The 20,089-nt window shown below is 41.6% G+C and overlaps 1 protein-coding gene across 1 annotated transcript in view; it reads left to right on the top strand.

Annotated features, from left to right (window-relative positions):
- Positions 1 to 20,089, top strand: part of ZDHHC13 (zDHHC palmitoyltransferase 13) — a 36,248-nt gene that overhangs the window by 12,527 nt on the left and 3,632 nt on the right. Inside the window, exons 8-15 of the mRNA XM_075567174.1 lie at positions 8,292 to 8,417; positions 15,943 to 16,076; positions 17,115 to 17,215; positions 18,209 to 18,333; positions 18,776 to 18,838; positions 19,027 to 19,120; positions 19,497 to 19,580; positions 19,684 to 19,841. Coding sequence (XP_075423289.1) covers positions 8,292 to 8,417; positions 15,943 to 16,076; positions 17,115 to 17,215; positions 18,209 to 18,333; positions 18,776 to 18,838; positions 19,027 to 19,120; positions 19,497 to 19,580; positions 19,684 to 19,841 — 885 coding nt within the window. The remainder of the gene's footprint in view (positions 1 to 8,291; positions 8,418 to 15,942; positions 16,077 to 17,114; positions 17,216 to 18,208; positions 18,334 to 18,775; positions 18,839 to 19,026; positions 19,121 to 19,496; positions 19,581 to 19,683; positions 19,842 to 20,089) is intronic.

The raw sequence follows: 20,089 nt of genomic DNA on the forward strand, positions 1-20,089 counted from the left end.
CCTTTTGCCTCTAAACTCCTTGAACGTCTTGTATTCTCTCGCTTGCTCCATTTTCTCAACACCTATTCTCTCCTAGACCCTCTACAATCTGGCTTCCGCTCTGCTCACTCCACCGAAACAGCCCTCACTAAAATAACTGACGACCTCCATGCTGCCAAAGACAGAGGTCATTACACTCTGCTCATATTACTCGACCTCTCTGCAGCATTTGACACAGTGGACTACCCTCTTCTCCTCCACATTCTCCATACTCTAGGTATTCGGAACAAAACTCTGACTCAGGCCCTCATTCTCTCCCGTCTTGATTACTGTAACCTCCTGCTGTCCGGCCTTCCTGCCTCTCACCTGTCTCCCCTACAATCTATCCTAAACGCTGCTGCCAGAATCACTCTACTCTTTCCTAGATCTGTCTCAGCATCTCCCCTCATGAAAACCCTCTCCTGGCTTCCGATCAAATCCCGCATCTCACATTCCATTCTCCTCACTTTTAAAGCTTTACACTCTTCTGCCCCTCCTTACATCTCATCCCTAATTTCTCGTTATGCACCATCCAGACTCTTGCGTTCTTCTCAAGGATGTCTTCTTTCTACCTCCTTTGTATCTAAAGCCCTCTCCCGCCTTAAACCTTTCTCACTTTCTGCCCCACACCTCTGGAATGCCCTTCGCCTCAGTACCCGACTAGCACCCTCTCTATCCACCTTTAAGACCCACCTTAAGACACACTTGCTTAAAGAAGCATATGAATAGCACTGTGGATATTCTGAACACGATACATAAAGCTTGGCCCCCTGCAGACGCACTTACCAGAACTCCCTCCTACTGTCTCTGTACGTTCTACCTACCAATTAGACTGTAAGCTCCTCGGGGCAGGGACTCCTCTTCCGAAATGTTACTTTTATGTCTAAAGCACTTATTCCCATGATCTGTTATTTATATTATCTGTTATTTATTTGATTACCCCATGTATTACTACTGTGAAGCGCTATGTACATTAATGGCGCTATATAAATAAAGACATACAATACAATACAATACAACTCTCATGAGTACATAATGCGTAAGATAACCAGATATAAAGTGGTTCTAACAGTGTATCGCAGTATCAGACACTTATGAGGGTATCTCCACACTACCCCACAACACAGATGGAACCCGGCATATAGCACGATAGGCGGGAGTGTAACGGGAGTACAGACGAATATAGATATGGAACACCAGGTGCCAAAGGGCTACCGTGAGTGGATGTAAATCCCGCTATAACTATAGCTGCCTCCCGATACCAAAGTATTCTTCTGAGTGGGGAAATAAGCAATGTATCCCTGTGTCTGTAGCTATACTACCTTCTCTTCATCTCGCCACAAACACAAACCGTCCTTCCTGGTGTGCGTCAAACGTCTGACGTCACCATACCCCGACGTACGTTTCACGTGCTTGGCACGCTTCTTCAGGGGGAGGAGTCACACCCCGCAGTGTCAGATGCTACGTTTTAAAGTCTTTTGGCTGGGAGGAGCCGTGATTCCAACCAATGGTAAGTGTAAAATAGATCAAACCTCTCAATAGGTATAAATGAACACGGCAAAAATGAAGTATATATATATATATATATATATATATATATATATATATATATATATATATATATATATATATATATATATATATATATATATATATATATATATATATATATATATATATATATGGAGTTTGTTCACGTCGTAGTTATTCGTAAGGTTGACAAACATATTGTATTCTGATGGTAAAGGTAACATATATTCTGATTGCAATATATTATATTATCTATTATCTAGACATCAGAATGACTGACTTGATGTTTTGCAGGCTGGTTAATCAGTGCATGTCCGATGGAAGAGGATATATATCGTGCAGATATATATGATGTATTGCATATGTCATGCAGAACACTAAAATTCACACTATGACATAGTCAGAATTTATTGATGTATAAATTGCAATCAGCAACTAATGTGAAGGGTGGGGTTAATGTAATTCCCCCAATGCTACGTCCACAGATTGAAGAGGACACTTATAACAAACATATGGTTAAAGAATAGGTATTAACTGCACAGAACAAGCTACGTCCACAGATGGAAGAGGACACTTAATAAAACATATGAACAATGGTAAGTTCTCACGTGGCAGGAAAGCTACGTCCACAGATGGATGAGGACACTTAAATGAAACATGTGAACAGACTTATGAGTCTATAGTCCTAAGGTAGGGATAAGAACAGAACTCCTAAATACTATCAGGACAGAGGCGACATAGGGAAACAGGTAAGTTAACCCTATAGCAAATGAACTACGTTCACAGTTGGAAGAGGACACTTGAATCAAATGAATACATATGGGTAAGTATGTCAAACAGCAGGTGATCTGTGTCCACGGATATAAAGGGACACTTCAATAGGGTGAATGGATACGGATGGATGGTCATATACCGGATTGTGATGTCTACAGATGATAAAAATTGCTTAGATCATTTCATTAATAGACAATAATAAATCATAGAGTGAAAAAATAATCTACTGTACAAAGTGTAAATACATAAAAAAGTGAATAATATTCATTCTAAACTGTAAATTCTAATTAATAAAAAACATCCCACACCGTGTGTAAAATCTAATGAATCCTAATGTGAACTAGAATACGGATGAGAATATATATAATGTGTGGTGGATATTGAAAACCAAGATAGGGAAGTATATATATTGTGACTAATTTAAAATATAATGATACAGTGTAGAAATGTACAATACTGGCGGGACCGCCCAAAGTGGTCAAAACGGAACCTTCTGGTGAATTAACTATATACCTGGATCCCAATATAATCCCTATGTGACAGTGATAATGCGCTAGCTAATAAATACTAAAGAGTGACATTGTTGGTGTAGAAATCTACTATGCTAATTGAGACCGCCCAAAGGGTCAATACGGTCTCTCTAATAAGTAATGGATACAGACTCACTATTCTACATGGATTATAAAAATGGAGAAAAAAGAAAACCTTCATTGAGTCCTTGTGGAAAATGAGTGTTGAGCATGTAGATCCATCGACATTCAATTTGGCGGAGTCTGCGATCCCAATCTCCTTTGCGTGGCCCCCAAGGGACATGTTCTATACCTGTAAATTTGAGCACTGAAGAGTCGCCCTGATGGAAATTAAGGACATGTCGTGCCACTGGTGTGTCATTTTCATTACGTATGGAGCCCAAATGTTCCAGAACCCTGATCTTAAATTGTCTGTGTGTTTCTCCTACATATTGTTTACCACATCTACATGTAATGAGATATATATAACTCCTGTAGTTAAACAATTTATGAAACTCTTGATGTTGTAAGTATGCAAATTTTCAGAATCTGTGAAAGTTTTGGTCACATGCATAGATGTGCATGCTTTGCATCGTCCACACGTGTAGAATCCACAAGGTTTAGAGCCAAGCCATGTCTTAGTTTGTGTCGATTGGAAATGGCTATGCACTAAATGGTCCCTAAGATTTTTAGGTCTTCGGCACACCATATTAGGTGACTGTTTCAGAACTTGGGATAGATCTTGGTCCTGCATCAAAATATGCCAATGTTTTTGCAGGATCTGTCTAACAGATCCCCATTGGTCATTGTAGGTGCTGATAAATCTTATGGTGTTGTCGGAGGCTGTCTGTACTCTTTGACCCTTAGTCAGAAGTGTAGATCTGTTTGTATTCAAAGCCCTCCGATATGCTTTGTTGATAGTGGTTTTATTATAGCCCCGATCATTAAATCTATCGCCCATATCGCCAGATTGTTGTTTATATTCCTGGATATTAGAACAATTCCTCCTTAATTGAAGGGATTGTCCTGTAGGAATACTCTTAATCATATACGGTGGATGATGGCTGTCCGCTTTCAATAAGCTGTTGGTTGATGTAGCTTTTCTGAATATGGTGGACTCCAATTTACCATTAGCCCCCTTCGAAATAGTCAGGTCTAGAAAGTTAATTATTTCCCTGTGTGCCTCATAAGTCAGTTTCAAGTTATGATTATTTTGATTCAGTTTATTAATGAACTCCTGTAGTAACTCAGGGGTACCACTCCACAGTAATAAGATGTCATCTATGTATCTAGACCACATGTCTATGTGGCCCGTATACATTTTATCCCTGTAGCTAAGTATATGTATACTAGCTTGTCACTTATACCACATCACAGCCGTCCGTTCCATTGAGGATTTTAATATCCTCTGTGTTTATATGTTCCTTATATATGTTGATTTGTTTCTGTTCGTCACATTAGATTTAATAAAATTTTATTATTTTTTGGTTTTAATTACAGTTTGGAGTCTCTTGGCTTAGGGTTTATATACCCTTATTTTTGGTCCTAGTAATCATACTTATATCCAGTTCTTACCATATACTTACTTGTGTATGGTGACTTTGAGTGCTACTATTAGGTCTTTTAGTGACCCCTGGTGGTCACTTGTCAAAGTGTTTGTCTGTATATATATATTCCCTAAGCACCTAGTCTTTTACTCTTTATTACTACTAGGTGAGCGACTAGTCACCATGTTCATGTGATTTAGTGTTAGGGATACCTGGTACCCCTTTTCCTCGACTAGTCAGCTCCCAGGGAGTTGTTTTGATACATGTATTGTTTTTGAGGTATAGGTTACACTATTCTCACATCCCTACCTATTTATCTCAGTACATATCAGGGTCCTGTATTCCTTGTCTCTACCTTGTAGGTATCTGTTTGTAATATGTCTAGTTTTCTCATTGTCTAGTTTTTTCATTGGCATATTTTGATGCAGGACCAAGATCTATCCCAAGTTCTGAAACAGTCACCTAATATGGTGTGCCGAAGACCTAAAAATCTTAGGGACCGTTTAGTGCATAGCCATTTCCAATCGACACAAACTAAGACATGGCTTGGCCCTAAACCTTGTGGATTCTACACGTGTGGACGATGCAAAGCATGCACATCTATGCATGTGACCAAAACTTTCACAGATTCTGAAAATTTGCATACTTACAACATCAAGAGTTTCATAAATTGTTTAACTACAGGAGTTATATATATCTCATTACATGTAGATGTGGTAAACAATATGTAGGAGAAACACACAGACAATTTAAGATCAGGGTTCTGGAACATTTGGGCTCCATACGTAATGAAAATGACACACCAGTGACACGACATGTCCTTAATTTCCATCAGGGCGACTCTTCAGTGCTCAAATTTACAGGTATAGAACATGTCCCTTGGGGGCCACGCAAAGGAGATTGGGATCGCAGACTCCGCCAAATTGAATGTCGATGGATCTACATGCTCAACACTCATTTTCCACAAGGACTCAATGAAGGTTTTCTTTTTTTCTCCATTTTTATAATCCATGTAGAATAGTGAGTCTGTATCCATTACTTATTAGAGAGACCGTATTGACCCTTTGGGCGGTCTCAATTAGCATAGTACATTTCTACACCAACAATGTCACTCTTTAGTATTTATTAGCTAGCGCATTATCACTGTCACATAGGGATTATATTGGGATCCAGGTATATAGTTAATTCACCAGAAGGTTCCGTTTTGACCACTTTGGGCGGTCCCGCCAGTATAGTACATTTCTACACTGTATCATTATATTTTAAATTAGTCACAATATATATACTTCCCTATCTTGGTTTTCAATATCCACCACACATTATATATATTCTCATCCGTATTCTAGTTCACATTAGGATTCATTAGATTTTACACACGGTGTGGGATGTTTTTTATTAATTAGAATTTACAGTTTAGAATGAATATTATTCACTTTTTTATGTATTTACACTTTGTACAGTAGATTATTTTTTCACTCTATGATTTATTATTGTCTATTAATGATATGATCTAAGCAATTTTTATCATCTGTAGACATCACAATCCGGTATATGACCATCCATCCGTATCCATTCACCCTATTGAAGTGTCCCTTTATATCCGTGGACACAGATCACCTGCTGTTTGACATACTTACCCATATGTATTCATTTGATTCAAGTGTCCTCTTCCAACTGTGAACGTAGTTCATTTGCTACTGTATAGGGTTAACTTACCTGTTTCCCTATGTCAACTCTGTCCTGATAGTATTTAGGAGTTCTGTTCTTATCCCTACCTTAGGACTATAGACTCATAAGTCTGTTCACATGTTTTATTAAGTGTCCTCTTCCATCTGTGGACGTAGCTTGTTCTGTGCAGTTAATACCTATTCTTTAACCATATGTTTGTTATAAGTGTCCTCTTCAATCTGTGGACGTAGCATTGGGGGAATTACATTAACCCCACCCTTCACATTAGTTGCTGATTGCAATTTATACATCAATAAATTCTGACTATGTCATAGTGTGAATTTTAGTGTTCTGCATGACATATGCAATACATCATATATATCTGCACGATATATATCCTCTTCCATCGGACATGCACTGATTAACCAGCCTGCAAAACATCAAGTCAATCATTCTGATGTCTAGATAATATAATATATTGCAATAAGAATATATGTTACCTTTACCATCAGAATACAATATGTTTGTCAACCTTACGAATAACTACGACGTGAACAAACTCCCTGTATATATATATATATATATATATATATATATATATATATATATATATATACTTCATTTTTGCCGTGTTCATTTATACCTATTGAGAGGTTTGATCTATTTTACACTTACCATTGGTTGGAATCACGGCTCCTCCCAGCCAAAAGACTTTAAAACGTAGCATCTGACACTGCGGGGTGTGACTCCTCCCCCTGAAGAAGCGTGCCAAGCACGTGAAACGTGCGTCGGGGTATGGTGACGTCAGACGTTTGACGCACACCAGGAAGGACGGTTTGTGTTTGTGGCGACATGAAGAGAAGGTAGTATAGTGACAGACACAGGGATACATTGCTTATTTCCCCACTCAGAAGAATACTTTGGTATCGGGAGGCAGCTATAGTTATAGCGGAATTTACATCCACTCACGGTAGCCCTTTGGCACCTGGTGTTCCTTATCTATATTCGTCTGTACTCCCGTTACACTCCCGCCTATCGTGCTATATGCCGGGTTCCATCTGTATTGTGGGGTAGTGTGGAGATACCCTCACAAGTGTCTGATACTGCGATACACTGTTAGAACCACTTTATATCTGGTTATCTTACGCATTATGTACTCATGAGAGTTGATATACACTTTTCACCTGACTATATGCCTTCTATCCGACTGGGTATATCCCTGTAGCTAAGTATATGTATACTAGCTTGTCACTTATACCACATCACAGCCGTCCGTTCCATTGAGGATTTTAATATCCTCTGTGTTTATATGTTCCTTATATATGTTGATTTGTTTCTGTTCGTCACATTAGATTTAATAAAATTTTATAATTTTTTGGTTTTAATTACAGTTTGGAGTCTTTTGGATTAGGGTTATATATTCTCTTATTTTTGGTCCTAGTAATCATACTTATATCCAGTTCTTACCATATACTTACTTGTGTATGGTGACTTAGAGTGCTACTATTAGGGCTTTTAGTGACCCCTGGTGGTCACTTGTCAACGTGTTTGTCTGTATATATATTCCCTAAGCACCTAGTCTTTTACTCTTTATTACTACTAGGTGAGCGACTAGTCACCATGTTCATGTGATTATGTTTTTACATTCCCAGTATGAAAATCGTGATATAGGTTTGCAAAGGATTATTTTTTTGTTTTTTTGTGTGTGCATTTATTCACCGTTTTGATAAAAATCGAAAAAAACTATTATTTCCTAGATTATTTATTTGTGAAATGTTTTACCAGGAAGTAATACATTGAGAGTTACCTCTTGTGTTCAAGTATGTCCTGGGCACAGAGGTATAACAAAACATGGTTACCTTAAAAGAACAGGGTTATACAGTCAATTCACAGATGTTTCATGGACAGTTAGAGTTGGAAAATTGGGTGCAGGGGGTAAAAGGATTGGAGAGTTTCAGATTGAAATATAGCAATTTTAATACCAACAAACATCAGCGAACGGCAGCAAATAGCTCACACCCCTTGGCTGCGCCAAAGGCTGTGCACCTTTGCGGCGATGTAGACTGAAGTGGTTCACATTTTGGTTATCTGGTTTCATTCTGTGATGCTTGTTACCTTATCCCGTGCTCCTCTTTGGTAGTTATAACTCTGTATATTGCCACATTTTTTTTTTCTGTGCGATGTGGTTGGGGTTTATGTAGTCCTTATTTTGTCCTTTATGTGCTGTATCTTTATCTTTTTATAGGGTGAAACCCCTCTTGACATGGCTCATCTAACACGGCATCGCGTGATCACTCATATATTAACGCAGGAAACATACGCTAAAACCAGCAGAAGCTTCAGGATATTGAAGTTGTTACAGAAATACGAGGTGAATGCGTACTGACATGAACGTACAATGGCCATGTTTTCAATCTGTCCTGACCACCCCACTGGTGATATTTTGTACTTTTTAAAACTTTCAGTGCAATTTCTAAATGTGTGTGTAATATAAATATATATATAAACAGAAAATATAGACAGCGCCCTTCACACACTACACCTAAATTGCTGCAGCCCTGACAGATGTGGCAAGTATTTGCACCAGGCAGATATGCCCAATAAACAGTGGTGTGAAAATAACTAAATGTATCCTGGCAGGAAAAACTAAAAATGACTATTTAATAAAAACACAAAAACAAAAAGAAGTGTGCATAACATATAAAAAAGAAAAAGAAAAAAAGCAATAAAAAAGATATATTGCCAATGATAGTAAGTAAAAATGACACTGAGTGTCACTGGGACTTAACTAAAAAATGCAAATATAAAAATGAGTTCATGTGATAAGCAATAAAAAAAATTTTTACACAAATATGAGCCCATAAATGCAGTGAATATTAAAAATACTTAAGTCCACATGTGTCCATGATAAGTTGATTTGCAAAAGGTCCAGGCTGCTTCTTCTTGGGCTCACCGAACTCCCACAGTACCTATTAGAGAAAAAGAGAAAAGAAGCGCCAGATCCTTGTGTAAAATCAGATGAATAATGTTTAATACATCATGGACAAGACAAATGCACACTTACAATTTGTCTGATAAAATAAAGCATGTTATGGGACCTGCCCATGCACCAACTGAGGACTCCTCGGTCTCTTCTTTGTGTGTGAGTGTCAGTTTTGGCTCCAAAAAGGATGTTGCTGTCAGCTGCTGTCTCCAGGGGAGTAATCCTTGGTGTTTGTAAGCATTCAATCTCCACATGCGGCCGCCATTAGCCTTTCTTCTCACACTTGAAACCGGAAAAGAATCTTCAGGCAAGTCCTTGCTTCCTCACACTGGTGCAGGGAGCTGCCCTGTCACTGCCAGATATCCCTACGCGTTTCTTCCGACTCTGCGGATTTCATCAGGTTTTCACGCAGGGATCCCCTGATGAAATCCGCAGAGTCGGAAGAAACGCGTAGGGATATCTGGCAGTGACAGGGCAGCTCCCTGCACCAGTGTGAGGAAGCAAGGACTTGCCTGAAGATTCTTTTCCGGTTTCAAGTGTGAGAAGAAAGGCTAATGGCGGCCGCATGTGGAGATTGAATGCTTACAAACACCAAGGATTACTCCCCTGGAGACAGCAGCTGACAGCAACATCCTTTTTGGAGCCAATACTGACACTCACACACAAAGAAGAGACCGAGGAGTCCTCAGTTGGTGCATGGGCAGGTCCCATAACATGCTTTATTTTATCAGACAAATTGTAAGTGTGCATTTGTCTTGTCCATGATGTATTAAACATTATTCATCTGATTTTACACAAGGATCGGGCGCTTCTTTTCTCTTTTTTATATATATATATATATATATATATATATATATATATATATATATATATATATATATATATATATATATATATATATATATATATATATATATGCACCACCTTGAGAAAGGTCCCACTGGGGGACCGAAACGTCGGTTTTTGTGTCTTTTATCAAATATAGAACATTTTTGATTTACTTACCTGCGTGCTGTCCCTTGATGTCGTGTTGCAACCGGTATCGTATGGTCTATATATATATATATATATATATATATATATATATATATATATATATATATATATATATATATATACAGCTAAACCCCGTTATAACGCGGGTCTCGGGGTCCACCCCGAGACCACCGCGTTACTAACGGGGTCGCGAGAAAAAAAAATGGCCGCCGCGCTTTAGCGCATATTCATCCCGCGGGACAGGAGATGGGAGCGGGCATGTCCCTCCGCTCCCCGCTTCCCCCTGTCACCGCGGGACAGGCCGCGGGGCAGGAGATGGGAGCGGGGATGTCCCTCCTGTCCCCGCTTCCCCCTGTCACCGCGGGACAGGCCGCGGGGCAGGAGATGGGAGCGGGGATGTCCCTCCTGTCCCCGCTTCCCCCTGTCACCGTGTGACAGGCCGCGGGGCAGGAGATGAGAGCGGGGATGTCCCTCAGGTCGCCGCTTACCTCAGATCCCGCTGCCTGCATGGAGGTGGTAGCGGGGGGTTTCTTCTCCCCACCGCTGTCCCTGGCGCTCCCGCTGCCTGCGCGGGAGGAGGGGGGGGAGCGGGTGGTGGTGCTGGTCGCGGCCTTTCCTGTGCTCCGACCCCACCCCCCGTCTGTGTAGAGTGAGAGAGTGTGTGTGTGTATGTATATATGGGAGAGAAAGTGTGTGTGTGTATATGGGTGTGTGTATGTGGGTGTGAGTGTGTGTAAGTGTGTGTGAGTGTGTGTGTGTGTGTGTGTGTGTGTGTGTGAGAGTGTGTGAGAGTGTGTGAGAGTGTGTGAGAGTGTGTGAGAGTGTGTGAGAGTGTGTGAGAGTGTGTGAGAGTGTGTGAGAGTGTGTGAGAGTGTGTGAGAGTGTGTGAGAGTGTGTGAGAGTGTGTGAGAGTGTGTGAGAGTGTGTGAGAGTGTGTGAGAGTGTGTGCGTAAGTGTGTGTGTGCGTAAGTGTGTGTGTGCGTAAGTGTGCGTGTGTGTGCGTGTGTGTGCGTGTGTGTGAGTGTCTGTAAGTGTGTGTGTGTGCAGTGTGAGCAATGAGGAGTGTGTGTGCAGTGTACAGTGTGTGAGCAATGAGCAGTGTGTGTGCAGTGTGTCCAATGAGCAGTGTGTGTGCAGTGTGTCAGTGTGAGCAATGAGCAGTGTGTGTGCAGTGTGTCAGTGTGAGCAATGAGCAGTGTGTGTGCAGTGTGTGTGCAGTGTGTCCAATGAGCAGTGTGTGTGCAGTGTGCAGTGTGTCCAATGAGCAGTGTGTGTGCAGTGTGTCAGTGTGTGCAGTGTGCAGTGTGTGTGCAGTGTGTCAGTGTGTGCAGTGTGAGCAATGAGCAGTGTGTGTGCAGTGTGTGTGCAGTGTGTCCAATGAGCAGTGTGTGTGCAGTGTGCAGTGTGTGTGCAGTGTGTCAGTGTGTGCAGTGTGAGCAATGAGCAGTGTGTGTGCAGTGTGCAGTGTGTCAGTGTGAGCAATGAGCAGTGTGTGTGCAGTGTGGCAGTGTGAGCAATGAGCAGTGTGTGTGCAGTGAGTGCAGTGAGCAGTGTGTGTGCAGTGAGTGTGTGCAGTGTGTGCAGTGAGTGTGTGCAGTGTGTGCAGTGTGTGCAGTGTGTGCAGTGTGCAAAAAAAAAAATGAAAAAAAAAAAATTAAATTTTTTTTTTTTTTTTTTTTTTTTTTAAAAACGGGAGCCACGGGAAAACCACGTTATAACCGAATCGCGGTATAACGAGGCGCGTTATAACGGGGTTTAGCTGTATATATATATATATATATATATATATATATATAATCAAAAAATAAATAGATGATACCGTTCTGTGGCTAACGAAATGCTTTTATTTGTGCGAGCTTTCGAGATACACTGATCTCTTCTTCCGGCGATGTTACAATGAATGAAGCAAGCAAAGGGTATACTTAACTTAATGAAGCTAAAGGATTTACTGGAAAAACAGGCACAACTAGACAGCGATACCATCTTCCTCAGCAAATGCAAAAAGGAGCATCTGATCCCGAAAGGACTCGTCCTCAAAAACCCACTTGCCAACACATACAACACAAAATTCTCCCAACAACTGTGCACCAGGAACTCAGAAAGATTAAGGAACCATCTGATCAGCATCTGTTACAGCAACAGGAGAAAGACATGTTTTTAAGTATACCCTTGCTTGCTTCATTCATTGTAACATCGCCGGAAGAAGAGATCAGTGTATCTCGAAAGCTCGCACAAATAAAAGCATTTCGTTAGCCACAGAACGGTATCATCAATTTATTTTTTGATTATTGAAGCTCGGCTAACACGGTACGGATACCTCTACATGTATGTATGTATGTATGTATGTATGTATGTATGTATGTATGTCGACAAATCACCAAAAAAATCTACTCGCCGAACAAAAAAATCTACTCGCCACCTAGTACCACACGTGTGCTGCTTGGGCCAATAGGAGCTCGCCACGATGTTAAATCCACTCGCCCGGGGCGTGCAAATGTATAGGTTTGTCGAACACTGTATGTCGATAAATCACCCAAAAATCTACTCGCCCAACCAAAAAAATCTACTCGCCACCTAGTCCCTCCCCCAACCCCGCCCCTAGTCCCGCCCCCAACCCCGCTTTAAAATAAAATATATAAATAAAATACATTTAATAAATTCCTAGTCAGAACAACATTCGTTTTTGACATAAATGTATTTATTGTATTACATTATACTACAATTAGTCCTTGTTACGTGTGTGTGTGTGTGTGTGTATGTCGGATCTAGAAATAAAAGCCAGATGTGAATGACTAGTTTCCTGAACCCCTTAACCAGTGTCTGGACGCCCCCGCTTCACAATATCTAAAGCAGCAATCCCGCCTGGGATCTTACCTGATCCGCAGTCCCTCAATGTCCAGGTACCTCATTCCCGCAATGTTATAAGTTGGAGGGGACGTGTTTTCTACCTGTCTTCTGGGTTAGGGGGGATTCCGATGTCTTCCGTGTGACATCGAGAGTTAGATCTGGAAGAAAGCAGTATAGGTTATTTCGGTGTAGTATAGGGCAGTTAAGATATATAAGGTAAATAAGAGATCCAGAGTGTGAGAGAGAGAGAGTGTGAGAGAGAGAGAGTGTGAGAGAGAGAGAGTGTGAGAGAGAGAGAGTGTGAGAGAGAGAGAGTGTGAGAGAGAGAGAGTGTGAGAGAGAGAGTGTGAGAGAGAGAGAGAGAGAGTGTGAGAGAGAGAGAGAGTGTGAGAGAGAGAGAGAGTGTGAGAGACACACACACACAGAGAGAGAGACACACGCACACACAGAAAGAGAGACACACAGAGAAAGAGAGAGAACACACACACTGAGAGACTGAGAGACAAAGAGAGGGCGACAGAGAGGGCGACAGAGAGGGTGGGTGACACAGGGAGAGGGAAAGGGTGGGTGACACGGAGAGGGAGAAAGGGTGACACAGGGAGAGGGAGAAAGGGTGACACAGGGAGAGGGACACAGGGAGAGGGAGAAAGGGTGACACAGGGAGAGGGAGAAAGGGTGACACAGGGAGAGGGAGAAAGGGTGACACAGGGAGAGGGAGAAAGGGTGACACATACACACACACACACACACACACTCACTCAGACACACTCACTCAGACACACTCACTCAGACAGTCAGTCAGTCAGTCAGTCAGTCACTCACACACACAAACACTCACCCGCAAGGCAGGGGGTCGCACATGACAGCAGTGAGGCCTCCGCACGGCAGTGGGCCCCCCACATGGCAGGAGGGCCTCTGCAAGGCAGGGGGGGTGCACATGGCAGCGGGGGCCTCGGCACGGCAGCAGGGCCTCTGCAAGGCAGGGGGGTCGCACATGGCAGCGGCAGGAGGGCCTCTGCAAGGGGCCGCGCCCCCTCCAGAGGCGGACACCGACGCCGCAGTATTCCCTGATAGAATGGAGAAGCACCGGTTAGGGGATTTCCCCTGCTTAGAGCGAGCAGGGAGAAGCACCGGTTAGGGGATTTCCCCTGCTTAGAGCGAGCAGGGAGAAGCACCGGTTAGGGGATTTCCCCTGCTTAGACCGAGCAGGGAGAGGCACCAGTTAGGGGATTTCCCCTGCTTAGAGCGAGCAGGGAGAGGCACCGGTTAGGGGATTTCCCCTGCTTAGACCGAGCAGGGAGAGGCACCGGTTAGGGGATTTCCCCTGCTTAGAGCTGAGCTGGCCATCAGAGCAGGAGAAGAGTAGGGCTCGGGGTTTCCTTAACAGCTGAGTGCTTGTGTGACAGATCGGGGGAAGCGGAAAGTGGCGCGGGAAGCCGGGGGGGAGAAGGGGGAGAACACCTTGGCTTGCAGGGAAGGAGCAGAGGGGCCGCAGGATGGAGGATTAGAGAGTACTTACTCTCCAACAGATCTGCGGCCAGAAAAAATGGCAGCTCGTTGGGGGCTGGCTCATATAGAGCCTGGCCGCGCGCCCACAAAGCCTGGGAGCGCGCGCCAATCAGCTGTCAGGTAGGGGGAGTTTTTTTTGTTTTTTTTCAGCGCGAGCAGGGAAATTTAAAAAAACAAACACGTGTGCTGCTTGGGCCAATATTTACTCGCCCGGAGGTTAAATCCACCCGCCCCGGGCGTGTAAATGTATAGGATTGTCGAACACTGTAATATATATATATATATATATATATATATATATATATATATATATATATATATATATATATATATATATATATATATATATATATATATATACACACACTCATTTGCATGTCATTTCCCAGAATCCCTTGCTGCAGTGGAAGTGCTGTGTGCTGGGTGATAATGGTGAAAGACAGGGTTGCAGACCTGTCTAAGACATGCAAATGAATATACAGGAATATTTACAGTTGCTATATATATATATATATATATATATATATATATATATATATATATATATATATAAATATATCTATATCTCAACTGTAGCATTTTTTTTTTGTAATATTATTTCAGTAGTGTAACTTTGTGACGTTTATTTCTCCCTCTAGAAATTACAAATGTAATTATTAACTAACCAGGTGGTATTGCACTACAGCCTCTCCCCTAACATTGGATAGATGAACTCATTAGGTTAGAGTGGGGAGGCGCACATTTTCCTAGGGAGGGCGCAGCGATTAATGAGGCCCCGCGCCTTTCCCCAAGGCATTTAAATTAAATGAGGGGTGAGGCCTCTGTAACGTCCCTTATCTGCTGCCAGCCGGGTCTTCGGCAACACGTCGCCATGGCAACGCGGTGTCAAATGACGCCGTACGGTCATGTGACGTGGCGCATCGCCATGACAACGCGCGTCAAATGGCGCTGCGGGTTCATGTGACGTGACGGCACATGGCTGGCGACGTCATTTGACGCCGGGTTTTAACAGAGGGGTGGCGCGAACGCTGGGGGGTCCCAGGTAGGGGGACGCACGCCAAAATCTTTGCGCACCCCTGGACTAGAGAATATGTTTCTTAAAGGAGCAATCCCTCCTTGAACCTAAGTGAACTAATTCCAATGACCTGTTTAAAGGGTCTCATTGATACCTTTTTTGTACCCAAATCGGACACCTATATTCACTGTATGTTTTTAAAGTGACACTTGGGCCGGGGTGTGATGTCAGCTAGCGCTTGTACAACCAGATTCCCACCTCTGCGCCACCCCTTATCTTTATTGGTTCTCTTATTGACAAATACTTCCAATTCAGAGGCCTTTCCCCCCAAAAAAATTTTCAACTGGCCGACTGTGGGATTGCACCTTTAAACGGACATTTCCCAGACATGCATTCTTTTTGTTTGTTTTTAAGCTATGCTTGCTACACTTAATTAATACCATAATTTAGTGTGGAGATGACTACGATTCTTGTTTTGTGTTTTCTGTTGTACTTCTGCACACTATTCTTAACCACAATTCAATCTGTTTCGCTTTTCTGCATTAGCTGTCCTTGATCGTGCTGGTTTCCTTGGCGGTGATTGGGGGTGTTGGTTACATACTGGACATGAGTACAGATTCCTGGCTTTTAAAGGGAACCCTCCTTGCTTTGGTCATTGCAGGCTCTCAACTCTTCATCAGGTTTATTTCCGCATTTATATATTGAATTCTAATTTGTCCTGAAGCTTGGCTAGATTGTCAGTGAAGTGGGTCAAAACTGTAGAAATAAAAATGCTAGGGCGCATTGTATAATAAATAGTCACTTTTCTTTGTAATGTGGACTATTCTTTTATTCAGTACTATAAATGCTTTTGATGTATTTGTCACATTAACATCACATTATATAAGTTATGGGTGGTAAAAAAGTGACAAAACCCCTCCACCATACAGTGTACAGTAAATAAAAATATCACGTGTGAGCACATTCACATGTCTCAGACAGATCTGCAACCTGCATTTCCCCATTATCGCTTGGCATACAGTGCTTCCACTGCAGCTAGGGGTTATGGGTAATAACATGCAAATGAGCACACCGATAGAACACCCACTTTGACAGGAAGGCGTACTTTAAGGGTGCCATAGAAACAGAACTTGGCAAGCTCGTCAAACTGAGTAACAATCTCCGTGCTGAGAGCGCCTGGTAATAGAGATGTATGTATGTATATCTTTATTTATATAGCACCCTTAATTTACATAGCGCTTCACAGCTGTAATAACTGTGACATTATCATATAAATAACAAATAATACAAATAACACATAATGGGAAGAAGTGCTTCAGACATAAAAGTGACATTTAGGAAAAGGAGTCCCTGGCCAGAAGAGCTTACAATCTAATTGACCATTATACATTTCAACATGGATATGTATAATTATGGAATTGGTTCATACTATAACATGGATATTCCATCTCCATTTATATGGTCTGTGATTAAAGTCAAATAAGATATGTAACCTAGAGAATTTTGGAGCGAATTTATGGCTGGTGCTCGATCTTAAAAATACACTTTTTTTTTTTATGAGGAAAAGTTACTTGACTATGCTATGTGATAATGAATTCCTTTCCATTCTAAATGATTAAATTGTCTTTCTAATTAATGACATCCGTGATATCTCGCATCATAATGTTCCTACCCCAGTACTTTCAATTCTACTGACTGACTTTCATTTCTAATTCCAGGCGTTTTGTCAGCCACAACAGCCAGAAATATTTACCTGCCGTCTTTTTTGTCAGCTCCATTTTCTGGGTTTTCATGACCTGGTTCGTCTGTTTCTTACCCGATATCCTTTCCTTGGGAATGTATACACCGAGCGTTCATTAACAGGGTGAAACGTTACTTTCGAACAGATGTAGAAGGCAATTACATGAGTTATAATCCGTGACGTACCATGGGCCTGTCTCTAAATGTCAGCCACGTATTGCAATCTATTAACAGTGTATTTTTTATAGCACTAACCTCAAGGACTTGCTGTCATTGCAGAGCTACGGTTTAGTACTCCTTTAAAGCTGCCGTTCAAGCAATATCCTACATGTGTTTTGTTTTTTTAAATAAATCAGTTCTGTACTCTGAGAAAATACTTTTAGCATTTTTTTTTTGGAGGGAAAAAAAACAATTTTTAAAGACATTTTTAATGTATTCTAATGTAACAAGCATTTTTGTTTCTATAGAAACCATTTGCAAAGTCACACCCCCTTCCTCTTCTGAGACAGGCTCTGGCTCTTGAGCCCTGCCATCTCTCCAGCAGTGCGCCAATTGTATCTAGTGCCTGCCTGGTCACATGATCTTCCCCACTGAACTTTGCATCCTGGGTACTCTTGTGCAGCCCCAACAGTGAATTAAATAACCCTAAATTCGGCATTCATTGATTACAGGAGAACGGATCGATCGGCAGCTTAGCTAATCACTTGTCAGTGTGCAGATTGTATTGCTGCACATATTGAATAGAATTTTTTTATTTTTTTTTTAAATGGGTGCTTGAACTACAGCTTTAAATCCATCGCTGACGAAGGAATCAGCAATTCATTGCTTGGTTTATAGGGAAGTAGACGATACAAGTTGATCTGATTTTTATGTTGCAGCAACTGTACGTTTAATGAAAATGACCTCCAGGTTCTCCGGTATTTTTCCTAAATGATAAAAATCCTGAATATATTTTGTACTCCTATTTGTTATCCTGCTATAAGCCTCTTTTTATATTTTATTTCTTCATTTTGTGTCTCGAATCTGTAAATTGTTTGACTTCTCGGAGTATGTTCCTTAACGTAAATCTTACATTTGGCCGAGGCAGCTTTTCAGATGCCTTTCATTATCAGTGTGTCGTGCCTTCTCTATTTCTTCTACAAAACCTGGCGGTCAGACCCAGGATACATAAAGGCTTCGGAGGAAGAGACAAAGCAGGTATTGTCATTGTTACCTCCCTCCTTTTGATAAATCCACCATGTGCTGCGCACTGCGGCTATTGAACATTGCATCCATCAAAAGTGGTCCCTGTGTTTTCAGTGCACATTAAGCCTAACCTCATCCCTTCGCTCAGTCTAGAGCAGCGGTGGCTAGCTCCAGTCCTGAAGGGCCAGCAACAGGTCAGGTTTTAAGGATATCCCTCAGTCATTGATTGAGCCACCTGTGCTGAAGCAGGGATATCCTTAAAACCTGACCTGTTGGTGACACTTGAGGACAGGAGTTGACCACTCCTAGATTAACCCTGTTTAGTGCTGGCACGGACTATTTTACATCAAGGCACTGATCCTTGGACAGTCTCTTTGTTTTGCTTCTTTTTTGGATGGTGAACTTTTAAAGCTTAGTGAGCTGACACTTTATGAAAATGATTTGTGTTTTCCAGACTATTATCACACTTGCTGAAGCCGGATGCTTGGACTATAGAATGTTCTGCACGTCCTGTTTGGTAAGTATGCAATATTTCTTTTCTTTGGATAAAAACCTGTTGTGCTCTGATTTTCTTAACCACTGCACCGCAGTTGGGCAACAAGATAGAGTGGGAATGATTTCCTATTAGTTATGGTTTAGGTTTGTTTTGAAAATGACACCGTACATAAAGCATTAACCATGCCCTCTGTTCATTTACTTTCTAAGGTAAAGAAACCATTAAGATCCATGCATTGCCACGCTTGCAACTCTTGTGTGGCTAAATTTGACCAGCACTGCACATGGACCGGGCAGTGTATTGGTAAGCTCTTCCTACATCACAATATCGGTCTCATTTGTGCAGGTGGCAGTGCACCTTCACATATATACCATCTGTGCTTTACACCAGTATGCGCCTACTTACTAATTGCATCACAACAACATGCACCCAGCACAATAATTAGTTTTATATCCTGGAAGTTAATGCGTGTTCCAGCATTTTGCTTCTACAACGGACGGGAAGCCTTCGATTTGTCTATGGCCTGTTTGCATAATGATGAAATCCAATCATTAATGTAGTGTGATATCTTATCTTATCATAGCACTGATGGATAATAAAGTGTATGGTACATCTGTGAAGTGCTTCAATTGCTGTCAATGTTCTAATTCTATTGTGTCCTCTCTCCTTTTTGCTATAGGTACAGGCAACCATCATTACTTTGTGCTGTTCCTGTTCTTTCTCTGCATAGTGGGTAATTGGATGGTATATGCCACTTCTGTATGTAAGTCCTGAGCCGTTCATGTGAATGTTCCTGTTTTGTTGCTTTATGACTGCGTGTCTTTGGGAACAGCCCTGTACTGACCCTTGTTTTACTCTCTATTTAGACTGGGCAGATCACTGTTCTACAAGTTTCAGCAAAGACGGAGCCTGGATTTTCTTGATGCAGATTATATCGTGCGCACCCTGGGTGTTATATATATTTTTAATTGTTTGTTCCCTTACGATCTGTTCTACACTTATGCTTATAATGCAGCTTTTTCAGGTAATTCAGCTTTTTTTTTTAGCATTTTTGCATAGGCATGAGGCCAGATGAGACTTCAATGCATTCGAAAGTGGTTTTTAAAATGTATTACTACATGAACATATTAGTATGAAATTATACCTTTTTAGATCCAAGAGACCGGTAAAACCATCGCAGAAAACCATAAATGTATTACAATTAGAAGAGTAGAATCTGCAAGACTTGCCCTCACATAGGGATTAAAAACACATTCAGTTGAGGGAAATATA

The sequence above is a fragment of the Ascaphus truei genome, chromosome 12, assembly GCF_040206685.1.
Source record: "Ascaphus truei isolate aAscTru1 chromosome 12, aAscTru1.hap1, whole genome shotgun sequence".
NCBI classification, from domain to species: domain Eukaryota; kingdom Metazoa; phylum Chordata; class Amphibia; order Anura; family Ascaphidae; genus Ascaphus; species Ascaphus truei.